General features: G+C 37.3%; 1 protein-coding gene across 4 annotated transcripts in view; it reads right to left on the bottom strand.

Moving 5' to 3' along the window:
• nlrc5 (NLR family, CARD domain containing 5) overlaps positions 1–23,019 on the bottom strand; it is a 39,209-nt gene that overhangs the window by 2,212 nt on the left and 13,978 nt on the right. For all 4 annotated transcript variants that reach the window (XM_012922857.3, XM_012922858.3, XM_012922859.3 and 1 more), the window contains 40 exons: positions 20,504–20,587; positions 20,319–20,402; positions 20,127–20,210; positions 19,943–20,032; positions 19,621–19,671; positions 19,508–19,537; positions 19,039–19,122; positions 18,712–18,795; positions 18,507–18,596; positions 18,286–18,366; positions 17,957–18,040; positions 17,236–17,319; positions 15,130–15,219; positions 14,187–14,234; positions 14,052–14,081; positions 13,875–13,958; positions 13,697–13,780; positions 12,601–12,690; positions 12,379–12,438; positions 11,853–11,936; positions 11,632–11,715; positions 11,139–11,228; positions 10,957–11,022; positions 9,548–9,631; positions 8,904–8,981; positions 8,664–8,750; positions 8,474–8,527; positions 8,262–8,309; positions 7,905–7,988; positions 7,725–7,808; positions 4,428–4,502; positions 4,203–4,280; positions 4,005–4,088; positions 3,422–3,511; positions 3,222–3,305; positions 1,815–1,898; positions 1,458–1,541; positions 1,277–1,360; positions 1,105–1,182; positions 65–148 (listed from right to left, as the gene is read on the bottom strand). In XM_012922857.3, the coding sequence (XP_012778311.3) occupies positions 65–148; positions 1,105–1,182; positions 1,277–1,360; positions 1,458–1,541; positions 1,815–1,898; positions 3,222–3,305; positions 3,422–3,511; positions 4,005–4,088; positions 4,203–4,280; positions 4,428–4,502; positions 7,725–7,808; positions 7,905–7,988; positions 8,262–8,309; positions 8,474–8,527; positions 8,664–8,750; positions 8,904–8,981; positions 9,548–9,631; positions 10,957–11,022; positions 11,139–11,228; positions 11,632–11,715; positions 11,853–11,936; positions 12,379–12,438; positions 12,601–12,690; positions 13,697–13,780; positions 13,875–13,958; positions 14,052–14,081; positions 14,187–14,234; positions 15,130–15,219; positions 17,236–17,319; positions 17,957–18,040; positions 18,286–18,366; positions 18,507–18,596; positions 18,712–18,795; positions 19,039–19,122; positions 19,508–19,537; positions 19,621–19,671; positions 19,943–20,032; positions 20,127–20,210; positions 20,319–20,402; positions 20,504–20,587 (3,084 nt within the window). The remainder of the gene's footprint in view (positions 1–64; positions 149–1,104; positions 1,183–1,276; positions 1,361–1,457; positions 1,542–1,814; positions 1,899–3,221; positions 3,306–3,421; positions 3,512–4,004; positions 4,089–4,202; positions 4,281–4,427; positions 4,503–7,724; positions 7,809–7,904; positions 7,989–8,261; positions 8,310–8,473; positions 8,528–8,663; positions 8,751–8,903; positions 8,982–9,547; positions 9,632–10,956; positions 11,023–11,138; positions 11,229–11,631; positions 11,716–11,852; positions 11,937–12,378; positions 12,439–12,600; positions 12,691–13,696; positions 13,781–13,874; positions 13,959–14,051; positions 14,082–14,186; positions 14,235–15,129; positions 15,220–17,235; positions 17,320–17,956; positions 18,041–18,285; positions 18,367–18,506; positions 18,597–18,711; positions 18,796–19,038; positions 19,123–19,507; positions 19,538–19,620; positions 19,672–19,942; positions 20,033–20,126; positions 20,211–20,318; positions 20,403–20,503; positions 20,588–23,019) is intronic.

Genomic DNA, 23,019 nt, shown 5'->3' with positions numbered 1-23,019 from the left:
AAAAGTGGAATGAAAAAAGCAAAACTCTTGCAGTTGCGGGTCTTTATGTGTGTGTTTTACTCACTCTATCTGAGTCAGCGTATGACAGAAAGGCAAAACCCTGGCCACTTCCAGTGCCACTTCATCACGACAGTTATTCCAACCCAGACTAGACAGACACCAAGACATAGAGAGAGAGAGGTTTGATGAACAGAAGCTGAAGCATCACGCAAAAATGTTATCCTAAGATGCGAATATCATAAATTACTTTTAATTAAAAACTAGAGTGTTATGTACAACAATACCTTAAATAATTAAATAATCAATTCCTTAAAACGTGTGGTGCTGTGTAAAATTTAGGCAAAAACAGAATGAAATAATCTGCAGAGTTCAATCCATATTCTGTTCATAAGCGGCAATAGAAAACATCCAGTGTTTAAACTGAGAAAAATATTTACTCATTTTGTATTTGATGGGTTCACAGTGTCTCAGCTGGGACAAGGGCAACAAAAGGGTGGAAAAGAAAGTGGCATTATAAAGAAACATGTGGAGACCATTTAGCAAATAATTAGGTTAAAATGCAATGGGTTGGTCACATAGTGGGGTATAAAAAGAAGCAGTGATGGACAGAGGCTGAACAATCTGCAATAAAAAAAACCCTGAATATCTTCTCATACAGTGCATGACATCATCAGAAAGATTGAGTAGATTTAGAGAAATCCCTGTGTGCAAGGGACAAGGTCAAACATCAGTATTGGATGCCTGTGATCTTTGTTCCCTCGGATGGAAATGCATTAAAAACAGGCATGCTTCTCTCACAGAACTCCCTCAGGAATACTTCCAGAAATCACTGTTTGTGATTCATCTACAAGTGCAAGTTAGTGCATGTAAAGAAGAAGCCATATGTGATCATAGTAACTTTAAAAGGAGCTAATATTTTTCTTAAATGCTACATTTCAGTTAAAACCTTTGATGTGTTTTCTATTGTGAATAAAACATGAGTTTACAAGATTGACAAATCATTACATACAGTGTGTGCCAACTCTTATAGAACTGACATGTCCATGAGTAGAACACAGAACAGCACCAGATTATTAAATGTTTGATCACTTTGCTTTATCTTACCCAACTTCCTGTATGAGGGGACAGTGAGCCAGACTGGCTACAACAGGACGCAGCTCTGAAGTCCCAACAGAGGTCAGGCTGAATTATTGTGCAAAAGACAAAAAACAATCAGTAAGTGTAGTCATCTGTGTGAGCTGTGATTCTGAAAATAATCAAAGCAAATGAGTCTTACTTAATCTTTTTGAGGTTCTTCATGCACATTATGGCTTTGGAAAGGCTATTGGAGCCTTCATGGTCAATGTGGTTGAGCGAAATGCTATAAATGACACAGAAATACAGAAGAACAAAAAGGCTGAATAAGTGAGGGGAGAAACACATATCAATAAGAACATGTAACACTGTGTGAGACTTACTCTAACACACTGAGGTGTGTCAGTGATGGGAAAATGAGGGCCATCCTGGCAGCAGTGAGGATTCCCAGTTTGTTATCGGACAGACTGGAAGAGTGCACAAAAAGACATATAAATATGTACATTTTAAAACAATCTTTGAGTTGCTTGAGTTAAATGCCAATTAATGATATAGCCAAATATATAAAACTCAGCTTTTCCAAGGAAAATAAACAATTTTGAAGATTAAAATGTTCACTCAAAAGTTTTGAGGGCTTATTTTGTGCACTTCTTTAGCCAAATGCATGCACATGCAAACTCTTGCACAGTGTTGCAATCAAATGCCAAAAGCACATTTACAGGAATGAAACGCATTCTCACCAGAGCTCCTCCAGGTGGCTGCAGGCTTTCAAAGCCTCAAGCAGCTTCTCTCCTGATTGGTCACTGATAAGGTTCTTTGACAGCCTGGAGGATAAACACACACAGCAAGAAAAGCAAATTTACTCATTTTTAATAACTGTTAATGGACCATGTAAAGTGTTCTGTCAATAGTTTGTTTTTTTGATTATTCCACTTGATGGCGCCAAACCTAACTCAAACTTTACTTTTAAATTATATGGATAATAGACACCCTACACATTACAGTGGATTGATATAGCTCAATTAAATCTTCTCTATAGGTAACTGGAAACCCTTTTGAAACTGTGCCATAAACTACTTAAACGCTTCAACTTTGCAATAATATCATTTACAACTGATCACGGAATATTTAGGACCAAAGAAATTTCACAAGCTGACTTGACTTGTTCTTTCACAACTGTTTGCAAAGACATACTGCATGGTTGGGTGCTTGATTTGATTGATTGATTTGATGTGTGGCAAATGGACTGAAAACACCTGAATTCAAAGATTACGAGATTTGGCCCAGTACTTTTGTCCTTATGGCATAGATTGCATTAGTTACTGGAAGAACTTTGGATTGAATTTAATCTGGGTCATTGTTTCTGGCTATGCAACCTCAGATTCAGAATTCCTTCAGTTTACTTGATGTGTATAGGTTTACTGCCTGCCACAACAATTATTCATTGGGATCTACAAATAAAAGTGGAAGGAAGTAGAGACAGTGAGCCCAGTGGAGGCAACAAAGTTGCAAATTTCTTCATCAAATTTTGGGAAGCTTTCATTCAAGCCAAAGAGTTTAACTTGTGCACATTTAAATGAGTACTTCAGGGGTTCAAACCGGAGCTGGATATGTAAATATGAAGTATAAGCATAAAAAGACCATTCTCTTTAAAAAAAATAAGCATATAAGCATAAGGGACGGTAATATGAAAAACATCTTGAGCCTGTAGACATTTTGTGGCTGTCAGTCAAACACACTTGGAAGGACGAACCTGCTGCATAGTGCAAACAGTTGGTCCCCATAAAGGAACGATAAAATTGCTGTAACATTCTGAATGACTTGCACGTCTCAACCTGTGGTTCTGATTTATGGCCCAGCATGTACTAATATTTTTATTATTGGATTGTTTACAAAAAAGGCAAAGAAACTACTTCACACTCATGTTGTATATGACAGGATAAATGGAACTCGGCATGAGTATAATCTACAGAAGATTGGTCATGTGACATAAACAAAGTATTTTAAAGCATTAATAAAAATATTACTATTTCTCTTGGGGTGAAGGTGAACATATCCTGGAGAAAACATGTTGGAAATGCAGCTAAAGGGTTTTGGAGATCAGTAAAATACAAACTTTCTATGTTTTCCACCCCCTGTGTACATACTTTATCTTCCTGAGCTCTTTCCAGTTCGGAATGAGCCTGTTCAGCTCTTCTATTCCTCTGCAAGCCATCCTCCAGCCCCCCAACCTGAGAAAGAGCAAATCCAACATTCTTAAAGCCAAGCTTCTTCTTTTTTTAATGACAGACTGACAGAAGGTGAATGGTAATGTCCAGTGAGCGCTAGGTATGAATGAAAGACTCACTCTATCTGCTCTAAATGTGCGTGTCCCTTCGTGGCAGCCAGGAGATCCAGAACGCTGAGATTGTCCATTGCTGTGACAATCTCATTCAGCCTGGTACACACACACAAAATGTATTAGTTATGTTAGGTAGATGTGTATTTTGATGAGGATTTATAGCCATGGGAATATGATCTGTATGTTAGAAATGCATAAAAGGCTTTGACATATGCTGACCAGGCACCTTGCCAGCTACATTTTACAGCTTAGCGCTATGAGAGAACTGGGAACGATAAGGGACAAATTTGTCCCTGCGGTGGGGGGATTAGTAGGATCAGATCCTACTAATTAATTACGAGGTTCATAAGAGCCTGATGACATGCTGGTATGACAAACAGCACCAACATTGGCCAACAAAAAGCATCATGTGCATTATAGTGTAAATGCAGAGTGAAGTGCACTGTGGTGAAAACAGCAAAGATGTCTGCCTGGAAGAGTTTTGATCTCTGTTCAATAAATCCTGAAGACTATGTGGTAAAGAACAAACCAAGATTTACTTTAGCTCTTGGATTCTGACTACTGCAAAGAAACAGAGAGTGTTTCTTACCTGAGACGGCGAATAGAGTTGATATGTTTTAGAGCTCGTGCCAGACACATCCTGCTCTCCTCATTCAGTGCCACAGAATCCAAACTTAGGGTGCACAGAAAACACAGAAAAAAACGGACATTTTTTAACAGCTTCTTTATTTTATCCAACAGAAAAAACAGCTGTATTGTTGTATCTGTGTGTGTGTGCATGCCTTACCAAAGGTCTTCAAGAATAACACACTGTCCCAGTGCTTCAATGAGCTGCAGTCCTCCAGGCAAAACACAGTGGGAAAGACTACAGCAGAAAAGTTCCATTGTGAACAAATGTTTATTCACTGTGTGTAACATTTTACAGCAGCCTAAATATAAGTTCATATTCTAGACATTATTTTTCACACAGTCATGTACATCCACACTCATCTTATATATCATAAATGCTTACTTAAGTGATCGTAGACAGGGCAGAAACCTGGTCATATTCTGAGCTGCCGTCTCACTAATCTGATGACCCGACAGACTGGAAGAAACAGAGGATGGTTAGAGCCCCCCAGTGCTCGGTGTAACACATTCTGAAGTAACTCTTACTGTAATCACATTACATTTTTCAGTAATATATTACTACTATATTACTAAATTTAGTATTACATTACATTTACTTATGTTGCTACTTGCATTACAAAGGCTCAATAGGCCAGACAGACAAAAAGGAAAAAAACAAAAAACATCTAACAAGCCTTTATTTTTCTTGTGTTTGTGCTACAATCAGCTGGTAGACGATCACTTTTTGGCACAACACCTGGAGCTAAGGGGGCAAAACAATCGCATGAGTGCTGCTGTTTGACTGAGGAAGAATAAAGTAGTCGTGGTAAGCCAATCACATGACCACTTAAAGATGACAAAGCAACAAGGTGATATATACCAGTTTTTAAATTGTGTTGATGGGCCACGTAAAACCAGAGTCATGATAAACAATATATACGCCTGTTTTTTCCTCAATAGTTTCGTCACGTTTACTGTCTAAGGACAGCGCAGCGAGCACTCTCTGCTTATGAGCAAAAAAATTAAAACAAAAAACAGCCTGTTCGTGTTGGTGGAAAAATGTACCATGTTGACCGATCAAAAAATGATATGGCAACATGACATGTGGTTGTTTAGGAAGAGGGGGAAGTTTTAGGAGTGACGGCGAGAGGGAGAGAGAGAGAGAGAGACAGCAGAAAAAGAGAGAGAGCGAGTTTTGAGATGTGAGAAATTTGCGACGTTTAGCATGTTTGGAGCGTGTAGTTCATGTGTTGTCTTGTGTAGTTAGTGTAGTGGTGTGGATAGTTTTGTGTTGTGTGTCAGAACAATGAGGTGACTGCTGAATGAAAACAGGAGGAGTGATACACCTGCTGCTGTCAGACCTGCAGGTATCAGGCTGTGATGTTCTCCTTCATAGTGGACAGAAATATTTGGAGTGGCACAAATAATTTGTGTGACATCTTATTGAATGCAGAACAGCTGATTGTTCTGTAAATAGTTTGAAATGGTTATTAAAAAAAGGGTAAAATGTAAATGGCTGCAAATAACTTTGTTGTTTGCAAAACTTTAGGATAGGATTTTAAGATTGACAATTTATTTTTGCATTTAAAGTTATGAAATATGTTTCATTAAACATGTTTGTGGTTGTTACAGTAAAAAATATCACTTTTTCTACTCTGATTTGATGTTTTTTGTTTGATTTTAGCTCAATTGTGTTAACACAGTATGTCAAAATGAAAACATAACTGTAAATTCAGACACGTGAGGTTGTGCTGAAAAGGATGATACCAAACAAGGCAAAGTAAATAGTTTTTAAAGGTGAAATATGGAGGAAACATCAAAGGTAGTTAAAATGGCCAATTCTACCCTGGACCCCAGAGGGATAAACATTTTTTTTTAAAGTAATGCAATAGTTACTTTTCAAGTAGTTAATTACTTTTAGAATCTTGTAACTTAGTTACTAACTTTTTTGAAGAAGTAACTAGTAACTATAATTAATTACTTTTTCAAAGTAACTTGCCCAACACTGGTGACAATGCATTTAGATCATTATACAGAGTAACATGAAAGTAATGTAACGAATATTGTAACAAATCCTTCCTTTGGTGAGAAATTAAGTAATTTACTGCATCACTTTTAATTACTTTACATTACTTTGAGCAGTGAGGCTCTACATTGGATCCACCTGTCCACAGAAGATCATGAAAACAGTTCACCAGGGGGTGTGAAGGGAAAGGTGTTTATTTATCATACTGGGCCTTTATTCTGGGCCTCACCAACAGAGATGGGCAGTAACGCGTTACTTGTAACTTTATTTATTTTCTGCTGTGTTTTACTTGCATCTATTTGAAAGAGTGAGTGTAAACACAAAAAATATTTTATTTTATGTGCTGGAATGTGCAGAAAATAGGTTTAAATGTTAAACTAATTTATTCAAGTCAGAGAATGTTGCATATAATTAAATTTTTGCTTGATGCATAAAGTTAAAAGATTAAAACTGATAATACAAGTTAAAAAAAGAGAGACTTTTCCATTTGATTACATTTTGTATGATAGGTTATGCAGAAAAGGTAGAATTGGGCTGAAAGATCTATCGCTTTATCACCTCTTCAGGTTGTAAATCGTGTTTTTAAAAAGTAACTAAGTAACTAAGTAATTAATTACTTTTAAAAATAAGTAATCAGTAAAGTAACGGGATTACTTTTTGGGGGAAGTAATCAGCAATTAGTTACTGATTACTTTTTTCAAGTAACTTGACCAACACTGCTCACCAAGAATGGCTTATATATTTGGGTTTTTTATGAGCCTGTCACTTCTTCCTCCACGTCTTCACTACACTTGTTAAATACATATACCAAGTTTCTGACTAAAAGCTCGTTGGGAACTACTGTATTGGTGAAAAATACTGTTTTATGCCTTTGAAACTGTGCTAGCTTTGACATTTATCAACTAAATGAGAACAAATTATGCTCCAGGCTGCTAGTAATGAAAATAGTTCTTTGCCAAGTTTTATGTGTAGGCACAGCACTGGTTCAACTTGAGTGTCTTTTCTGCGTTTGAACAATCCATGAGTCAGTGTTAAATGGCTGAATAAAAAACACTCCTACAAAAACGTTCAGGTACAAGAAAATCTGGTTTGCTGGAAACATATTACAAAGAAATAAAGGGTGGCTCATTACTTTTGCACAGCACTATAGGTAGCGCTGTGGAGCAGTCATTAGCAGTACTGATGGTGACCGAACAAAGGGAAACAGAGGAAAGTGTTATAATTCCTCCTTAAATTGGGAACATTATAAAATCCTAACAGCAGTTATGACAATCTGAGATATGGCCACCTTTTCAAGGTTTTGGAATCATGCAATCCACAGCTGCTTTTTTATATTATTATCATTATTATTTTTATGAATGCTCTAATTTCCCAGATAACCTGAATGGAGCATTGGCCATGTAGGTATTTGTAATGTCCAGTGGAAGAGTGTTGCTAAATGAATGAATCAATAGGGGAATTGAAAATGAATGTTCTAAAAATGCTTCGGACAAGTTCTAAAATGTGTTGCTCACTTTAAGTGCTGAATTGTGTTAGGCTGCAGGAAGACCTGTGACAATGTCTCGAGCACAGTCACATCACTCTCTTTGGAAGCAATATTGTGGATGACAGAGAAAATAGTTGTTATAGGAGATCTTTAAAAGTCAGGTTGGTCAAATTTGAAAAGGTTCTGACCTGAGTGAAGTGAGATTGGGCAACCGGGGAAGAACAGAACAGAGAAACTCAGCTCCCTCTACACCGAGGCTGTTGTGGGAAAACCTGAATGGGAACAAACATTTTTTTTTTTACTAATTTATTTCCCTTGAGTACTACAGAGCACATGCCAATGTTAAATACTGAAATGTGACTACTTACTCCAGTTCTGTCAGAAATGGACAACTGAGGATGACGCTCTCTATGGCTGCAAGCTGATACACATTTACTGCACAGTCCACAAGGCTAAAGCAGAGAGATAAGAGGAATTCGTTTTTCCTTTATACTGTCTTTACTTTCAAAGGAATTCAGCCAGAGTGTGGTGTAAATTAATACAATTTACTAGAAAAAAAGAACAACCTTTACAACAGTGGGCTTTTTCTTTTTTCCTGCAAGGAAAGCTAAATATATAGCATATACACTGAGTAATATAGCAGTGCGTGGAGGCTGTAATCAAAGTGTGCATTCCTTGCAGGTATCATGAAAATGTAAAATATAATGTATAAAATAAAAAAGCACCCAATTTTCTTTATGGCACTCGATTGAGCTGCATTTCCAGAGAGATCACTGCAAACAAACAAGCAAAAGACACAAATCAAAAATCGGAATCATTTGATTTCTAGAAACATTAAATTCAAAATAACTGTTATTTTATATTTACACTTTAATCAATAAACTCCCGAAGAGTACAGCTGCTGTCTATATAACAATCATTAAACAATAATCATTACCTATCTGTCGTCAGTCCAGTGGAACTGGTCAGGTGGAGTGTGTTTTGATGAATCCTGGAAAATGAATATAGTTCACAGCTTTGACACACATACTGTATCTTTATTTGGGGAATGTTACAATATGTTTGATTTGTTTAAAAGGAGCATTTCCTGACATCTGTGTTCATTTGCATCTATATGCATATCTTACCTGACAGTTTGAATATTGCTATTGAGTTGCAAACAGTGGAGCATTAATCCAACCGCTTTCTCAGCGCTGATCCAACGCTCCTCAATACTGAGTAGAAAAGCACGTGTAATACACTCATTATAATTCAATGCTTTAACAGCCGTTCACTGAACAGCCATGACTGATTTGGATAAGTTGTAGTTTGAAAAAAGCCTGAAAACATTGACAGAAGAGATAATAGTAAAGATTCTTTTGTCTCACCTGAAAACACATCCACTTTGACTGAAGCTCAGCAGCTGTAGGAAATGTTCAGTCTGCTCCAGTAAGCTGTGGTTTAATCTGCAGATGAACCACAGACATATCACTATGTACTTTCTGATCATGGTTAGATAATGGAGGCCAGAAAGGAAGGTTAAACCCTGAATACCCTGAGACTCTTAGCATAAAGAGACTTTTAATAAATAATAGATGCATTTCTAATCAGTTCCTTGCTGTCTTAATGCATGCTCAATCATCCTGGTAAGAAAATCCCAAAAAGGTTCATCTTAGCGTTTTAAGTGGGAGAAACGTTTCGTCACTCATCCAAGTGACTTCTTCAATCTTAGCTGACTGCAGGTTTTTCCAACCTTATAAACAGTACATTTGCACAATATCTGAAACTAGCACCACTGAATGAGCAATGGGCTGTGAGGTCAGTGACTTGATCATTAATCAGGCAATTTCTTGCTGGTAGTTTCAAATCTAAAATGTTAACAAAGAAATATGGCCTTGTTGTGATCTTTCCATATTTTACAAGAAGTCAGTTTATGAACCAGTTTTATTAAGTGTAATAACTAATTAAAAAGAGGCCATTGTTTTTATCTGATGAAACCCAAAAATTTGTCTTAAGATTGAGGGATACTTACTCCACTTTGGCCAGATGGGGACAACTGGACACAATCTCTGCTAATCGGATCAGATGTTCATGCTTCAAACTACCTTCCCTGATTCTGATGGAGAAATAAAGCAGAGAAGGCAAAAAAAAAGCATAAAGAAATTTAGATTTTTGCAAAGTTAGTGCCAAATCCAAAATGTACTAAAATCTTTAAAAGGCCTTAACCTCTACTAAGCCCCCAAATTACATTGTAATAGTATTATATACTGGACGTTTATTGAGAGCTGGAGGACGCTGAACCCTTGTTACTGTGAGTGCTAGAGTTAAGGAAGGTACTTTCAGAGCTGCTAAAATCGATCAGACACCAGAAACTAATTATGTCTTCGAATATTTACAACCACATTCTAAGGTTCACTGCTATGCTCAGCTCTACTTCTGACATGCAAAGTCAGTTCCTTGTCGCCCACAGTGTGCAAGCTGGATTTAGAAGTTTTCAGCCGTTCATCTTTGCTGATGCAGTCAGTCAGTTTACCGACTCAGTGCATGAACCTTCAGATGTAGAGAGAGTTCACATATCTGTGCATACCGGTGAGATGTTTCCTGTGCTGCTCACGCAGGAAAAATTACAAAGCCAAAGGAGAGAGAGTCTGTTTTTTTTTCACAATGACACTTTGTTACTTTGAATACATCAGCTGTTGACTTATACAATCAGACCACATGTAAGTTTCCTTTTGTTCTTTTCTGTCTGCACACTAGTGCTGCATGGAGCTCTGCACGTCTGCATTAGTTCACGCCTCCTCTCAACATTTTAACACTCTTCAAATTTCCTGTCTACGTTGCCCTAAGTGGTGACTTTCACCACTTAGGGCTATTGTGCTTTAGCACTAAACTTTAATGAGTTCATCAGCTCATTTTTTTTTTTTTACTTTATCTGAAATGAAAATGTTTAAAATTTTTACTGGTTTCTTTTTTGCTGTATACAGCAAAAAACCAGTAGGTGTGAATTCTGTGTTTTTACTCAAGTCACTGTGCTCACCTCATCAAAGTGACTCAGTGGTTGTAGCTCAGGTGGCAGAGCAGGTCAGCCACTAATCAGAAGGTCGGTGGTTCGATCCCAGGCTGCTTCCTGGCTGCATGCCAAATATCTTTGGGCAAGATACTAACCCCATGTTTGCCTACTGGTGGTGGTCAGAGGGCCCGGTGGCGCCTGTGTCCGGCAGCCTCGCCTCTGTCAGTGCGCCCCAGGGCAGCTGTGGCTACGATGTAGCTTGCTATCGCCAGTGTGTGAATGTGTGTGTGAATGGGTGAATGACTGAATGTAGTGTGAAGTGCTTTGGGGTCCTATGGACTAGAAAAGTGCTATACAAATGCAGACCATTTAATACGGGCACCGTTTCAGGATCAGAGTCAGTGTTTTGAAATTTTGGATGGAACTCCTACCTCAGAGTTTTTTCCCGAGTTTCATTTTGTCTGAACCAGATGAGGCATCGCTCTTCTTCTCCTAAGCTACCAGCAGACATCAGAAAGTAGAGTCCATGGACAAAGAGAGAGACATGGACAAATATTTCATTATAGATTACTTAGAAGAATTCCATTAACTTCTTTCCTTTGTGCAGACTTACCTCACTTCCACACCAGAGACATTAGCACAGGTACACAATGTGCTGGCCACAGCCAGCAGCCCCTGCTGGGTCAGTCTGTTGTTACTGAGACTGCACATGAAGATTCAGAAAAGAATTAGTCTATATTTTACTCATTAACTACAATACACATCATTTCTAAATATTGTAGCTTCATACTCTCAGTCTACCTGAGGTTTAATTTATTATATATTCAGCAGACAATATATTAGGTACACCTAGCCATGTTCAGAATCACTTAAATCACCTTTTTTATTAACCCATTCAGATGTTCACTTTGAACTGCATTAGGGCATCTTCACCTTATATACATGCCTAAATACATGTTGCTGTCATGTCACTGACTGATTAGATATTTGTGTCAACAAGCATTTAAACAGGTTAACTAATAAAGTCGGTGGTGCGTGTACATTTAAGTATTTTTTACTCTTCTGCTCTATATTTAATATAGAACTTAATATGTTTAAAGTCTTACTTGACATAGGTGCTGATTTTTAGCCTTGGTAGGGAATGCACAAAAGAGCCCACGTCTTCATCTTCCAGCTGGTTACTTGACAAACTGTGATGAAAGAAAAGCAGAGCTGAGCATCCTTACTGGATAAAAGCTCAGGAAGAAAACACTGGACTATCCATGGCTCCATGGGTGTGTGGTTATGATTCTAAGACTGTGTGTCTAAATGTTTGTGTGGCTCATACTCAAGATCTGAAAGCTGGGGACCCTGCTGCAGGATCTCAAGAAGTTTCTTCAAGTGGTCACCCTTCAGGCAAAAATGAGTTAACCTGTGTTACACACAATCAGGGAGACAAAAAAAAAACATAGCACATGAAGTTGATTAATTACTAGTTATAGTAATTATTGTAAGATGCCCTCTTTTACCTGAACTTTCTAATTCTGCGGTGATTAAACTGGCAGATTGTAAAATACAGGACACCCAATGTGCTTCACACTATATAATATTGTCTTTTTCAATGAGTACCATAAAATCTTTAATTAAACTGCGCATTTCTACAGTTCTATGTATAAAACAGAAAATCACAACATATATTTTCAGTCAAATTCTAAAATAAACACAGCTTGAAATGCAGTTTAAAATGAGCAGCTAAAACTGCTATAGTGCATGAGCCGTGAATACTTGGGTAAGTGACAAAGTGAGCGGTCTGAAAACACCTACAAATGTTGTTAAGTCATCAGTAAGCAGTGAAAATGTTGCGGATCACAGACCTGCAGCTCACTTGTTCCACTTTCACTGTATCAAAATTGATGAAGGAGTCACCCCGAAGGCTAAAGAAGAGATCAAAGCAGCAATTAACCAAAACAGGTCAGTTAGAGAATTAAAGTAATTGCAGCTACAACTAAAAAGTGTGGTAGGGAAAGGAGCATCACATGAACACTCAAATATGGCATGGTGTGTTGTGATGAGTGCCACAAAAGTATTCACTGTACCTGAGCTCAACCGACGTCACTCGCTGACTGTGATTCAAACAGCTGACCAGCTCGAGTGCATCGGTTGCAGATGTGATGCTCTGTCTGACACTATTAGGAATACAGAATGAATATAGTATATTTCATTTGATGAGGTTCTTAGTATCTTACACAGTCTGAAAATAATTTCCAAACATAGTTCATAGAATAGCCACAATTTGCTTTGCCAGATTTAGCCATACAGGCTAAACTTCATCTGTAGTCTCTGGTAGGTTGATAGCGTTAATGAATAATAAAGACACCAAATGCACAAAGGCAAAATATGTAAGTGACAGAAGCATATATATGGTAAAAGAAAAACATACTGATATTATGTATTAAACATCAAAGTTTTTAATTTATAAATATCTGCAAATCTATTTTTTTGTTCTTAAAGTCATTAAATTTTAAATACTTCAGTATAAAAATAAAGACAAAAATGAATCAATATAAATAATTCATCTATAGACTGAATAAAAAGGACCAAGAATTACACCTAAAGGCATTTCAAAGTTATTGTTAACTATTTGCAGGGTTTAATTATACATTTTCATTGATGTTGTTGATGTTTTTTATCTGTAAGAGGATTTTCTCCAGTTAACTACAAGGTAATTACATAATGTCACAAACTATATATAATAAAATTAAATGAATATGTCTAGAGAAAAATTATACACTTCTAATATCACACTTCCAATTAGAGTCGACAGCATAAAGTGAAATTACAACAGAATTTCTGCAAATCTCCTTGCAGTGTAGATGAGATTGCAACGTTCTGCAATCTCCTATAACAATAGTGATCTTCCATAATTTTTTTGTTTTATGGACCTAACATATACCCTGTGATAGGAATAGCATAGATACCCATTAGTTAAAAATAACTACACTTAAAATCACCTTCCAAATATTCAAATTTTGTGCTCAGTAATCTCAGTAGGGTGTCCTTTAAAAAGTACTCAGCAGCTTTTTTCCATATCTTCACATCTTTTCCCTACTGCACATCCGCATAATCTGACTGTCTATTGCAGGTTGTAATCCAGTGTTATTATTAATACTTGCATTAGTGTGTATGCCTTACTTGAGTCTCTGCAGTGACGTCATCTCTGGCAACACTTTGAGAAGATTCTTGATGGCTTTGTCGGTAAGTGAACACTGAGATAACCTGACAGAACACATTAGTGCATGAACATGAACGTGTTCAGTCACTACTTTAAATACTGTTGAATAATTTGCAGATATACAATAATAAAGCTTACTCTAACTCCCAATGGAAGCGACTCTGGACCAATTTTCTACATACTTTGGTTATATCAGATGGTAGGATGCTGCTGTCCTTTACTCTAGAAAGAAAAATAAAAGGGGATCATTCTTTTGTATTCATAGTCAGAGGTCAGATTTGTACTTTTCTGCATGTCTTTATTTGCTCACTGTACCGGAACATCTTCAGCTGCTGCTTGTCATCACTGACATAGAAATACAGTAGAGAGTTAGATTATTAAACAGAAAAACTAAACGGAGACAACAAGAATCAGACTGTGTGAACGTTTGCATAGATGCAGGTCTTCTACCTTTCATCTGGGCAGAACTTTAGATTGACTTCCTCTTCGCCTCCGCCACTGTAAAACCAACAGAGCACAACAGCCAATTATAATTAACCTGACTGATTACTGTAAAACTATATGACCAGTGTTGGGCAAGTTACTTTGAAAAAGTAATTAGTTATAGTTACTAGTTACTTCTTCAACAAAGTAACCGAGTTAGTAACTGAGTCACAATATTATAAAAGCAACTAATTACGAGGAAAAGTAACAATTGCGTTACTTTAAAAAAATGTTTAAATATGTATAAGAATCCCCTCTTAATGGAACTTACTAAAATACAAACATATAAATAGCTAAACATACTTGAAAATACTAAAATATATATTCAGCTGTTTGTTATAAAACTGAAAATATAATTGAAATAAATGGGCAGTTAACAGAAGGAACTAATAAGAAACATTGTACACTAATCTAAACTATTCAAATGTTACTTTATGAAAATATGAAATAAAACACCAATCAGATAAACTCTAGATAGAACAATACAACACACTATGACTACCATGACTACCTTACTCTTCCTCAGCCAATCAGCAGCACTCGTGCGATTGTTTCGCACCCCTAGCCCCCGGTAAGATGACATAAGCGTCAACCATCTGTGTGTTTAAAAATAGTAACACACCCACACCGCTTTTTTTTCTTAGTAATGGTAACAGTGTTTTAACGATAGTAAAAGTAATTCGTTAGATTATCTGTTACTGAAATAAGTAACAGCGTTAGTAACGCTGTTTATTTTAATGCAGTTATTCCCATCACTGTATATGACATGTAGTATTGTATGTAATTATGTATTTATAGTATTTTTCAAACAGATAGATTTTTTAAACCCAGACCGGGATAAGAGGCACAAACAGTTGGGTAAAGCAGCTCTTGGTATCATTAAATAGCTACAATGTAAAACAAAGATTACCTGATGTGAATTTCTGTTAAGGTGTTATACGAGCATAGAGCTGCAGCCAGCATTACCACCCCTTCCATGTTGATGTCATTTTTACTGGCACTGGAAAAACCAAAAGCAATTAGCACAAGGAAGTTGGTGTTGGCTGTTTGGAACCTGTTTGGTGAGAAAACAGCTTACCATTTGCCTACCTACTTTGTATATCTCAATGTAAAAAACAAAGAGTCATCTTTCTATTGAAATACTCGCAAATTACTAGAGAGGCAATAGAGGGAAATTCCACCACCAGGGTCACTTACAATATAGTTGTTGGTATCTTTAGCTACAGTGGGGCAAAAAAGTATTTAGTCAGCCACCGATTGTGCAAGTTCCCCCACCTAAAATGATGACAGAGGTCAGTAATTTGCACCAGAGGTACACTTCAACTGTGAGAGACAGAATGTGAAAAAAAAAATCCATGAATCCACATGGTAGGATTTGTAAAGAATTTATTCGTAAATTAGGGTGGAAAATAAGTATTTGGTCACCTCAAACAAGGAAAATCTCTGGCTCTCACAGACCTGTAACGTCTTCTGTAAGAAGCTTTTCTGTCCCCCACTCGTTACCTGTATGAATGGCACCTGTTTGAACTCATCATCTGTATAAAAGACACCTGTCCACAGCCTCAAACAGTCAGACTCCAAACTCCGCCATGGCCAAGACCAAAGAGCTTTCGAAGGACACCAGGAAAAGTATTGTAGACCTGCACCAGACTGGGAAGAGTGAATCTACAATAGGCAAGCAGCTTGGTGTGAAAAAATCAACTGTGGGAGCAATCATCAGAAAATGGAAGACATACAAGACCACTGATAATCTCCCTCGATCTGGGGCTCCACACAAGATCTCATCCCGTGGGGTCAAAATGATCATGAGAACGGTGAGCAAAGATCCCAGAACCACACGGGGGGACCTGGTGAATGACCTGCAGAGAGCTGGGACCAAAGTAACAAAGGTCACCATCAGTAACACACTACAACGGCAGGGAATCAAATCCCGCAGTGCCAGACGTGTTCCGCTGCTGAAGCCAGTGCATGTCCAGGCCCGTCTGAAGTTTGCCAGAGAGCACATGGATGATACAGCAGAGGATTGGGAGAATGTCATGTGGTCAGATGAAACCAAAGTAGAACTTTTTGGTATAAACTCAACTCGTCGTGTTTGGAGGAAGAAGAATACTGAGTTGCATCCCAAGAACACCATACCTACTGTGAAGCATGGGGGTGGAAACATCATGCTATGGGGCTGTTTTTCTGCCAAGGGGACAGGACGACTGATCCGTGTTAAGGACAGAATGAATGGGGCCATGTATCGTGAGATTTTGAGCCAAAACCTTCCATCAGTGAGAACTTTGAAGATGAAACGAGGCTGGGTCTTCCAACATGACAATGATCCAAAACACACCGCCCGGGCAACAAAGGAGTGGCTCTGTAAGAAGCATTTGAAAGTCCTGGAGTGGCCTAGCCAGTCTCCAGACCTCAACCCCATAGAAAATCTGTGGCGGGAGTTGAAAGTCCGTGTTGCTCGGCGACAGCCCCAAAACATCACTGCTCTCGAGAAGATCTGCATGGAGGAATGGGCCAAAATACCAGCTACTGTGTGTGCAAACCTGGTAAAGACCTATAGTAAACGTTTGACCTCTGTTATTGCCAACAAAGGTTATGTTACAAAGTATTGAGTTGTATTTTTGTTATTGACCAAATACTTATTTTCCACCCTGATTTACGAATAAATTCTTTACAAATCCTACCATGTGGATTCATGGATTATTTTTTCACATTCTGTCTCTCACAGTTGAAGTGTACCTCTGGTGCAAATTACTGACCTCTGTCATCATTTTAGGTGGGGGAACTTGCACAATCGGTGGCTGACTAAATACTTTTTTGCCCCACTGTATAAATATCTCAAGGAAAGCTTTAAAAGAGGTAGAATTATTAATTAATTATTAGTTATAATGATTGTGTGTGAGCATTGTGACAGACTAGCAGCCTGTCCAAATATCTACCCCCCTACAGACACCCTATGCCACCCTATGACAAGCTCCAGCCTCGGTCAGAGAGAATAAATGCATGCGTGTGAGCTTACTTAATTTCCTGGATTTTGCTAAGACGAGGCAGGAAATCCAACAACTTCTTCAGACCCTTGTTGCCTAAACAGTTACTGGACAAACTGAAAAGAAAGGTTAAAAATGCTTTACAACTCAGTGTTTGTACATTTATCAAGAGAACATGACAAAAATGAGTCAGTATATCAATATCAGTAGTGCACACACACCTGAAATGTGTAATGAGTGTGAACAGTGGTCTCTTTTTCCTCTAAATGTGATACATTTGTTGAGATCTTTCTATTAATACTACAAATTACAGTTATTTACAATATTTATATATAATTAAATATGCGTGTGTGACATGCATAATAAATTTGTTAAGCACTGTATAAGCTATCTAATGGTTACCTGTAAGCAAAAACCATGATGGTGCATCATTTAAGAGGTGGTTTAGGATGATGCTCAGTTTACTTCATAAACTGAGCATACACTGTCATTTTTAGAATAATGTCCAAGACATCAGTTTTTAACACAAATGTGTAGTAGAAAGTTTTTTTTGATTGCCCGACACACTTTGTAAATATCTTTCCTTTCTTTGCACCATTATCTTCGTAATTGTAGACACTTGTATTCATACGGCTCCCCCTGAAAACTTTCTAGGCTTTTTACACATAAATTTATTATCTACTAATTAGAAATGGTCCTATTTTTATTATCTGTCCATGGTGTGTGCACTTTCATGGTTCTTGCTCATCTTACTCCAGCATAGTGAGATCAGAAGAGGTTCCCAGACATCTCAACACACTTTCCAGATCAGCAGGATACAGATTGCAGAAGCTGAGGCTGAAAGACGCAAAAGCTGAATGATTATCATTAATACTGATGACATATCATTATTGGACAAAGGATACACCTGAACAACCCATTATAACAATTAAAACATTAAAACTTTTTGCTAGATAACTGATGGTCTGTTGGTTACCAGCTTAAAATGATCGCTTTACTCATTCTAAATGCTACCCTACTATTGTTCTGCAACATCAAATATATTGTTGTTGTAAGCTTGTGTTACAGAAGCATTAACATACCAGAGAGATTTGGATATTCCGCTTGCAGGTTTTTCCCTTCCCCTAGCAAACACAATAGACACCTTAACAGGAACCTGTAATCTGCAACATAAAGAAACATTCAGATACAGAGCAGAGATGACAGCAATAACTCTAACATAAGTCTAATTTTGCATTTCCTGGTACAGTATGTCTAGAAGTTCCTGCAACTATGGTTGCTAAGATTAAATGCGTGTTTGTACCTGACATGAAGCTCCATCACAGGAGGATAATCAGACAGTAGAGCAGTCAGAACCACCAAACCCTCCACTGATGAGCAGCTGTCATTAATGCTGAGAAAAGATTGTAAAACATCAGCTAAATGCTGCTGGGTTTTATGTGCAGGTATAGCAAAGTGCACAGCAAGCACAACACAAACAATTGATTTCTTTTAAAACCTAGCCTTACATGAGCTTGTCAGTAATGCTGAACTTTGGCAAAAACTCAGTCAGTGTCCTTAAAATGTCTTCATCCCACTGGCCTCCAGACAGACTAGAGTGCAAAGACATACAGTAAAACAGCCACACACATTGACAGGCCTTTGGCTAGCATTCATTTACCAATGTAATATGCACACAGTGTAGTTTGCAGATTGTTCAACTACTTTAGCAGAGGGAAAACAGTAAGTCAATAACTAGTGCATTGTTGCTATTCTATTCATTACTGATGTTGTCTGTGTCATCTGCTCTGAATAGGTTTTTCTAATTATGAAGGTGTGTACTTATGAAATCTTACTCTAGGACAGACAGCGCAGGGCATCGAGCCAAGGATTCAGCAAGTTTCTGCATCTCCGACTTGTTCCAATTCTGGTTCAGCAAGCTGGAGAAAAATGACACCATCATAATGCAAACGTCCATGATACAAAAAACCTCAAAAATACTAAACTGTGACATTTAGAGTCACATTTAAATCAACATCCATTGTGGACTTGCTACATGTATATCTTTGTACTACATTGTTGATGCTCAATAAACATTTAAAAAAAAAAAATTAAAACTAAAAAAAAAAATCAACATCCACATAAATGTCCTTTCTAGTCACGATCTTTTGAAGCCAAAAAAAAACAAACAAACAAAAGAAAACAGTAAAGGTGAATGCACATTTGGCTGACACCCATTTAAAGGTGCAAAGTTCATCAAGGAAACTGGCAAATCTCTGTGGTAAGGCAGTTACGGTAAACTGACTTGTTTGTTTCATATCTTACCTGATTGTTGATTCAAGTATAGATTTATGGCTGTAGAGCGGAAAATATAAATATATCAGAATTTTACTATGTTCATTTTATTGCTTTATTTAGTTTATAAGCATAAAAGTCACCTGTTCATATCTGACTTTTGGAAGAAAGTTACTGTCAAGTCTTTGATCCCCCTGCAAAGAAAAAGAACCTGGACTGGAGTACACGTTTATGACACACTTATGTTTACCTGGTCTTGTCATTATAACTTCATCAATAGCAATCAGCTACTTTGAATTTCAGGAATCTCAAATCTCTATGACTGAGAAAATATTAATAGTGCAGTGAGCATTACTGACAAAAGCGAGTTAAAATGTGTGTAATTTTTATTTCTTTTAAACAACAATCCGTGTGCCATAACTGTGCCTTAACCGCCACTTCGTGTGCATGTGTGTGTGGTCTTACTCTGCATGAACATGTTGGATGTTCAAACATGAAGACATCGTTTTAATAAGACAGTCGACTGCATTCAGGGTTGTGCTGTTTCGTCCCAGCCTACAAAGAAGCACACACACATATGATCACCACACAAAGTCTTCTGCATTGTTAAGTACAGACGAGTCTTTGCATTAGAAATGTGAGAACTTACGCTACATTCGAAAGGTTTTGTAGTTTGGTAAAAATCTCTGCAATGCGACTGATTCCTTCATCCCTCAAATTGTTGTCACTTACGCTGAAAAAACCCCCCAGAAGAAAAATGAGCAGAAACTTTAAGCTCAGCATTATTAAAAGCATCTGGATAATCGAGCAGTAAGCTAATCGTGCACTACAGAAGATATACTTGATATCAGTGATGTGTGGACACTCCTGAAGACCAGAGGCCAAACTAGCTGCTCCAGTAGCAGTCAGGCTGGCACCAGAAAACCTTGTGAACACAAACACAAACAGGTAATTATTGTCGTTAAGGGACAATTACCTTCCTTTAATATATTTTTCGCAGGAATAAAGCAACGATATAAAACATACTCTAGTTTTCGCAGGGATGTGAATTTAGGCAAAACAGACGACAACTTCTCAGCAAACTTGTCCCCATACTTGCGGCTGTGAAAACTGTAAGGACACATAGTGAATAACAATAAAGTAATTATTATTCATAAGGAAGCATCAGATTAGAAACTGCAAAAAGAAAAACAATCAGTTCAAAGCCTCAATTTAAAACAAACAAACTGCTTTTTACCAGCATCTCTATAGTTGATAGAATATTTCTTGATGCTGCTATGTTTTTAATTACAAATTATTATCTAAGCCGCCAGGTGGGAAATTCCAATGCTTAATCTTTTCTTGAATGTAGTATTTTAATTAAAGAGGATAAAACAGACTCGGATTCCCAGAATCATAATATGAGATGAGATCTATTTGTTTAAATGTCAGTGTGAATGTCTGAACATAACTAAATAAGGAGGCATTCAAATATATAAAAAATGGTAACTCTTTCTTAAAGAGGTGGTGACAGAGACAGATTTCTGTGACGCAGGGAATCAAACTAGATTCACAGACTACAAACTGAAAGCCAAAGTAAGGTTTATAGGAGCTTTGGAGTTGTAACCTGTAATCTCTTTTAACCCTGTATAATATTTGATACATGAGATTTTGAGACCTCTATATCATCAGCATGTTTCTAAAAAAAAATAAAAAATGAAACCTCATACATGGAAACTGTTATTTATTGATTTTTTTAATTGTCAGCATTTGTCCAATTTGTCAAATTAAAAGAAAATCAAATGTCTGGCATTAATCCATGCTTCAGGCTTTACGGTTAATAATTCACTCTATGTAATCCAGAATAAACTGGAACTAAATCCCCGTGACAGAGGTAATTTGATGGGATTGAACACCGGTTATATCACGTTTGCTTTACTTGTATAATTTGTACAGGGTTTGGGGGTTTACAGCAGTTTTCTGAATTATAATTTTCACATTTCTAAATCATATAATGACGGATAGTTTATTACATGTACCAACAGTATTGTTAGTGTTTTACATGTGGATGATAACAACTTTTTTTTCACTCAATAGTCTTTTCATTGGCTGCCTTCCAGGTGGCTTTTCTTGCACATGCTTTCTCTCCCACTGTATACTCTCTGGTGTTTGGAGCCCATCTGGTTCTATGTATGGGTGGTCTCTATTTGTCATGTCCAAAATGAAATAAGAAATATGTGCCGGTATTCTTTTTGTTTTCATATTTGTCAAGATCAAGAACCGGGTACTGGGTTTAGGATTAAGAGTTGGATGACTGCCCAAATAAAAAATCTAGTTTAATAGCTTACTTGTGCCTGGGTGAGATAAAGTATACACATGAAATAATTATGGTGTAACTATGTGAGAACTGTAGAGAACAGCTGATAAGTTCTGCTTGCACCCTTGACTGTTCACTAGTTCTAGTCTGCACAGGAGGATCGAACCACTGTCAGTAAAACAACATTTTCTGCTCACCACAGCTGTAAATATCTATTTCAGGTACCTTCTGCATCTTGTCAACAAGATATTTTCTGTGTATAGAGTTCCTACGCTGCTGTTCTGAACATACTTATAGACTGCTGTGTACAGTCACATTTTTCCTCATTCTAATTTTCCAAGTTATCATTACAGTTTATGACTTGTATACTTATATACTGGTTCTCTTTATAACCACAAGCAGATGTACTGGTGTTCGTAATAAAATTGAGGTTTCGGTTTGTTTTACACACACATTAATGAGCTATCACTGCAGCACTTTTTCAGACACTGTCTCGCTTTACTTTTAATGTCTGAGCTGAAATCTTTATGGTCAATGCAACTTTATTTGATACCAAGATATCTTAGTTTCACAATATGTACGGGTTACGCTATATTTGTCATTAAATTCTTGTTTCGGATAAGGAAAACATCAGGAAGAGCAACTAAGGAGGGATAGCTTTCCCGCTAGACAGACATTAGATGTTAGTGTGCATAATTATATAAAATTAACAATAAAGATGTTTCAACTTTCAGAATTAGGCAGTATAAACAGATGACTAACACAATGTGACATGACAACGTGCAGCTTACAGATTTCGCTAAACAGATAGGCCCCGTCCCACCCACTCTTCAAGACATGCAAGTGCAAACTTGTGTGGAAAAACATTCTTTTTCGAGTTGATAAAGAAATACTTTCAAAGAATCAGTGGTTGTGTTTTTGCAGTTGAGTCCAGACTATTTTCTGTCTTCTTGTAACAAGAATACTGAGCTCATTCACTGTCACTGTATGACAGGTGGCCAGTCAGCTGAGGAATGTCAAAGGCAAAGCTGCAGCTCTATTAACAACAACATTCACTGCTGCTGTGTGACTAGTCCTCTCTCTGCATGTCCGTGGGCTAAACATGGGTTTTATAATTTCTGACAGATCAACACCGTCCATTTCAACACTCTCATGTGTCACAATGATGGCTTTCCAATGGTCCTATAGTGCATTCCCACAAATATCATATTAATAACCCTGTGAAACCTTTTCAAATAAATGCTGA

Source organism: Maylandia zebra, linkage group LG7 (assembly GCF_041146795.1).
Source record: "Maylandia zebra isolate NMK-2024a linkage group LG7, Mzebra_GT3a, whole genome shotgun sequence".
Taxonomy (NCBI): Eukaryota; Metazoa; Chordata; class Actinopteri; order Cichliformes; family Cichlidae; genus Maylandia; species Maylandia zebra.
The sequence above is the reverse complement of the archived record's forward strand: the minus strand, read 5'-3'. Positions and strand labels throughout refer to the sequence as shown.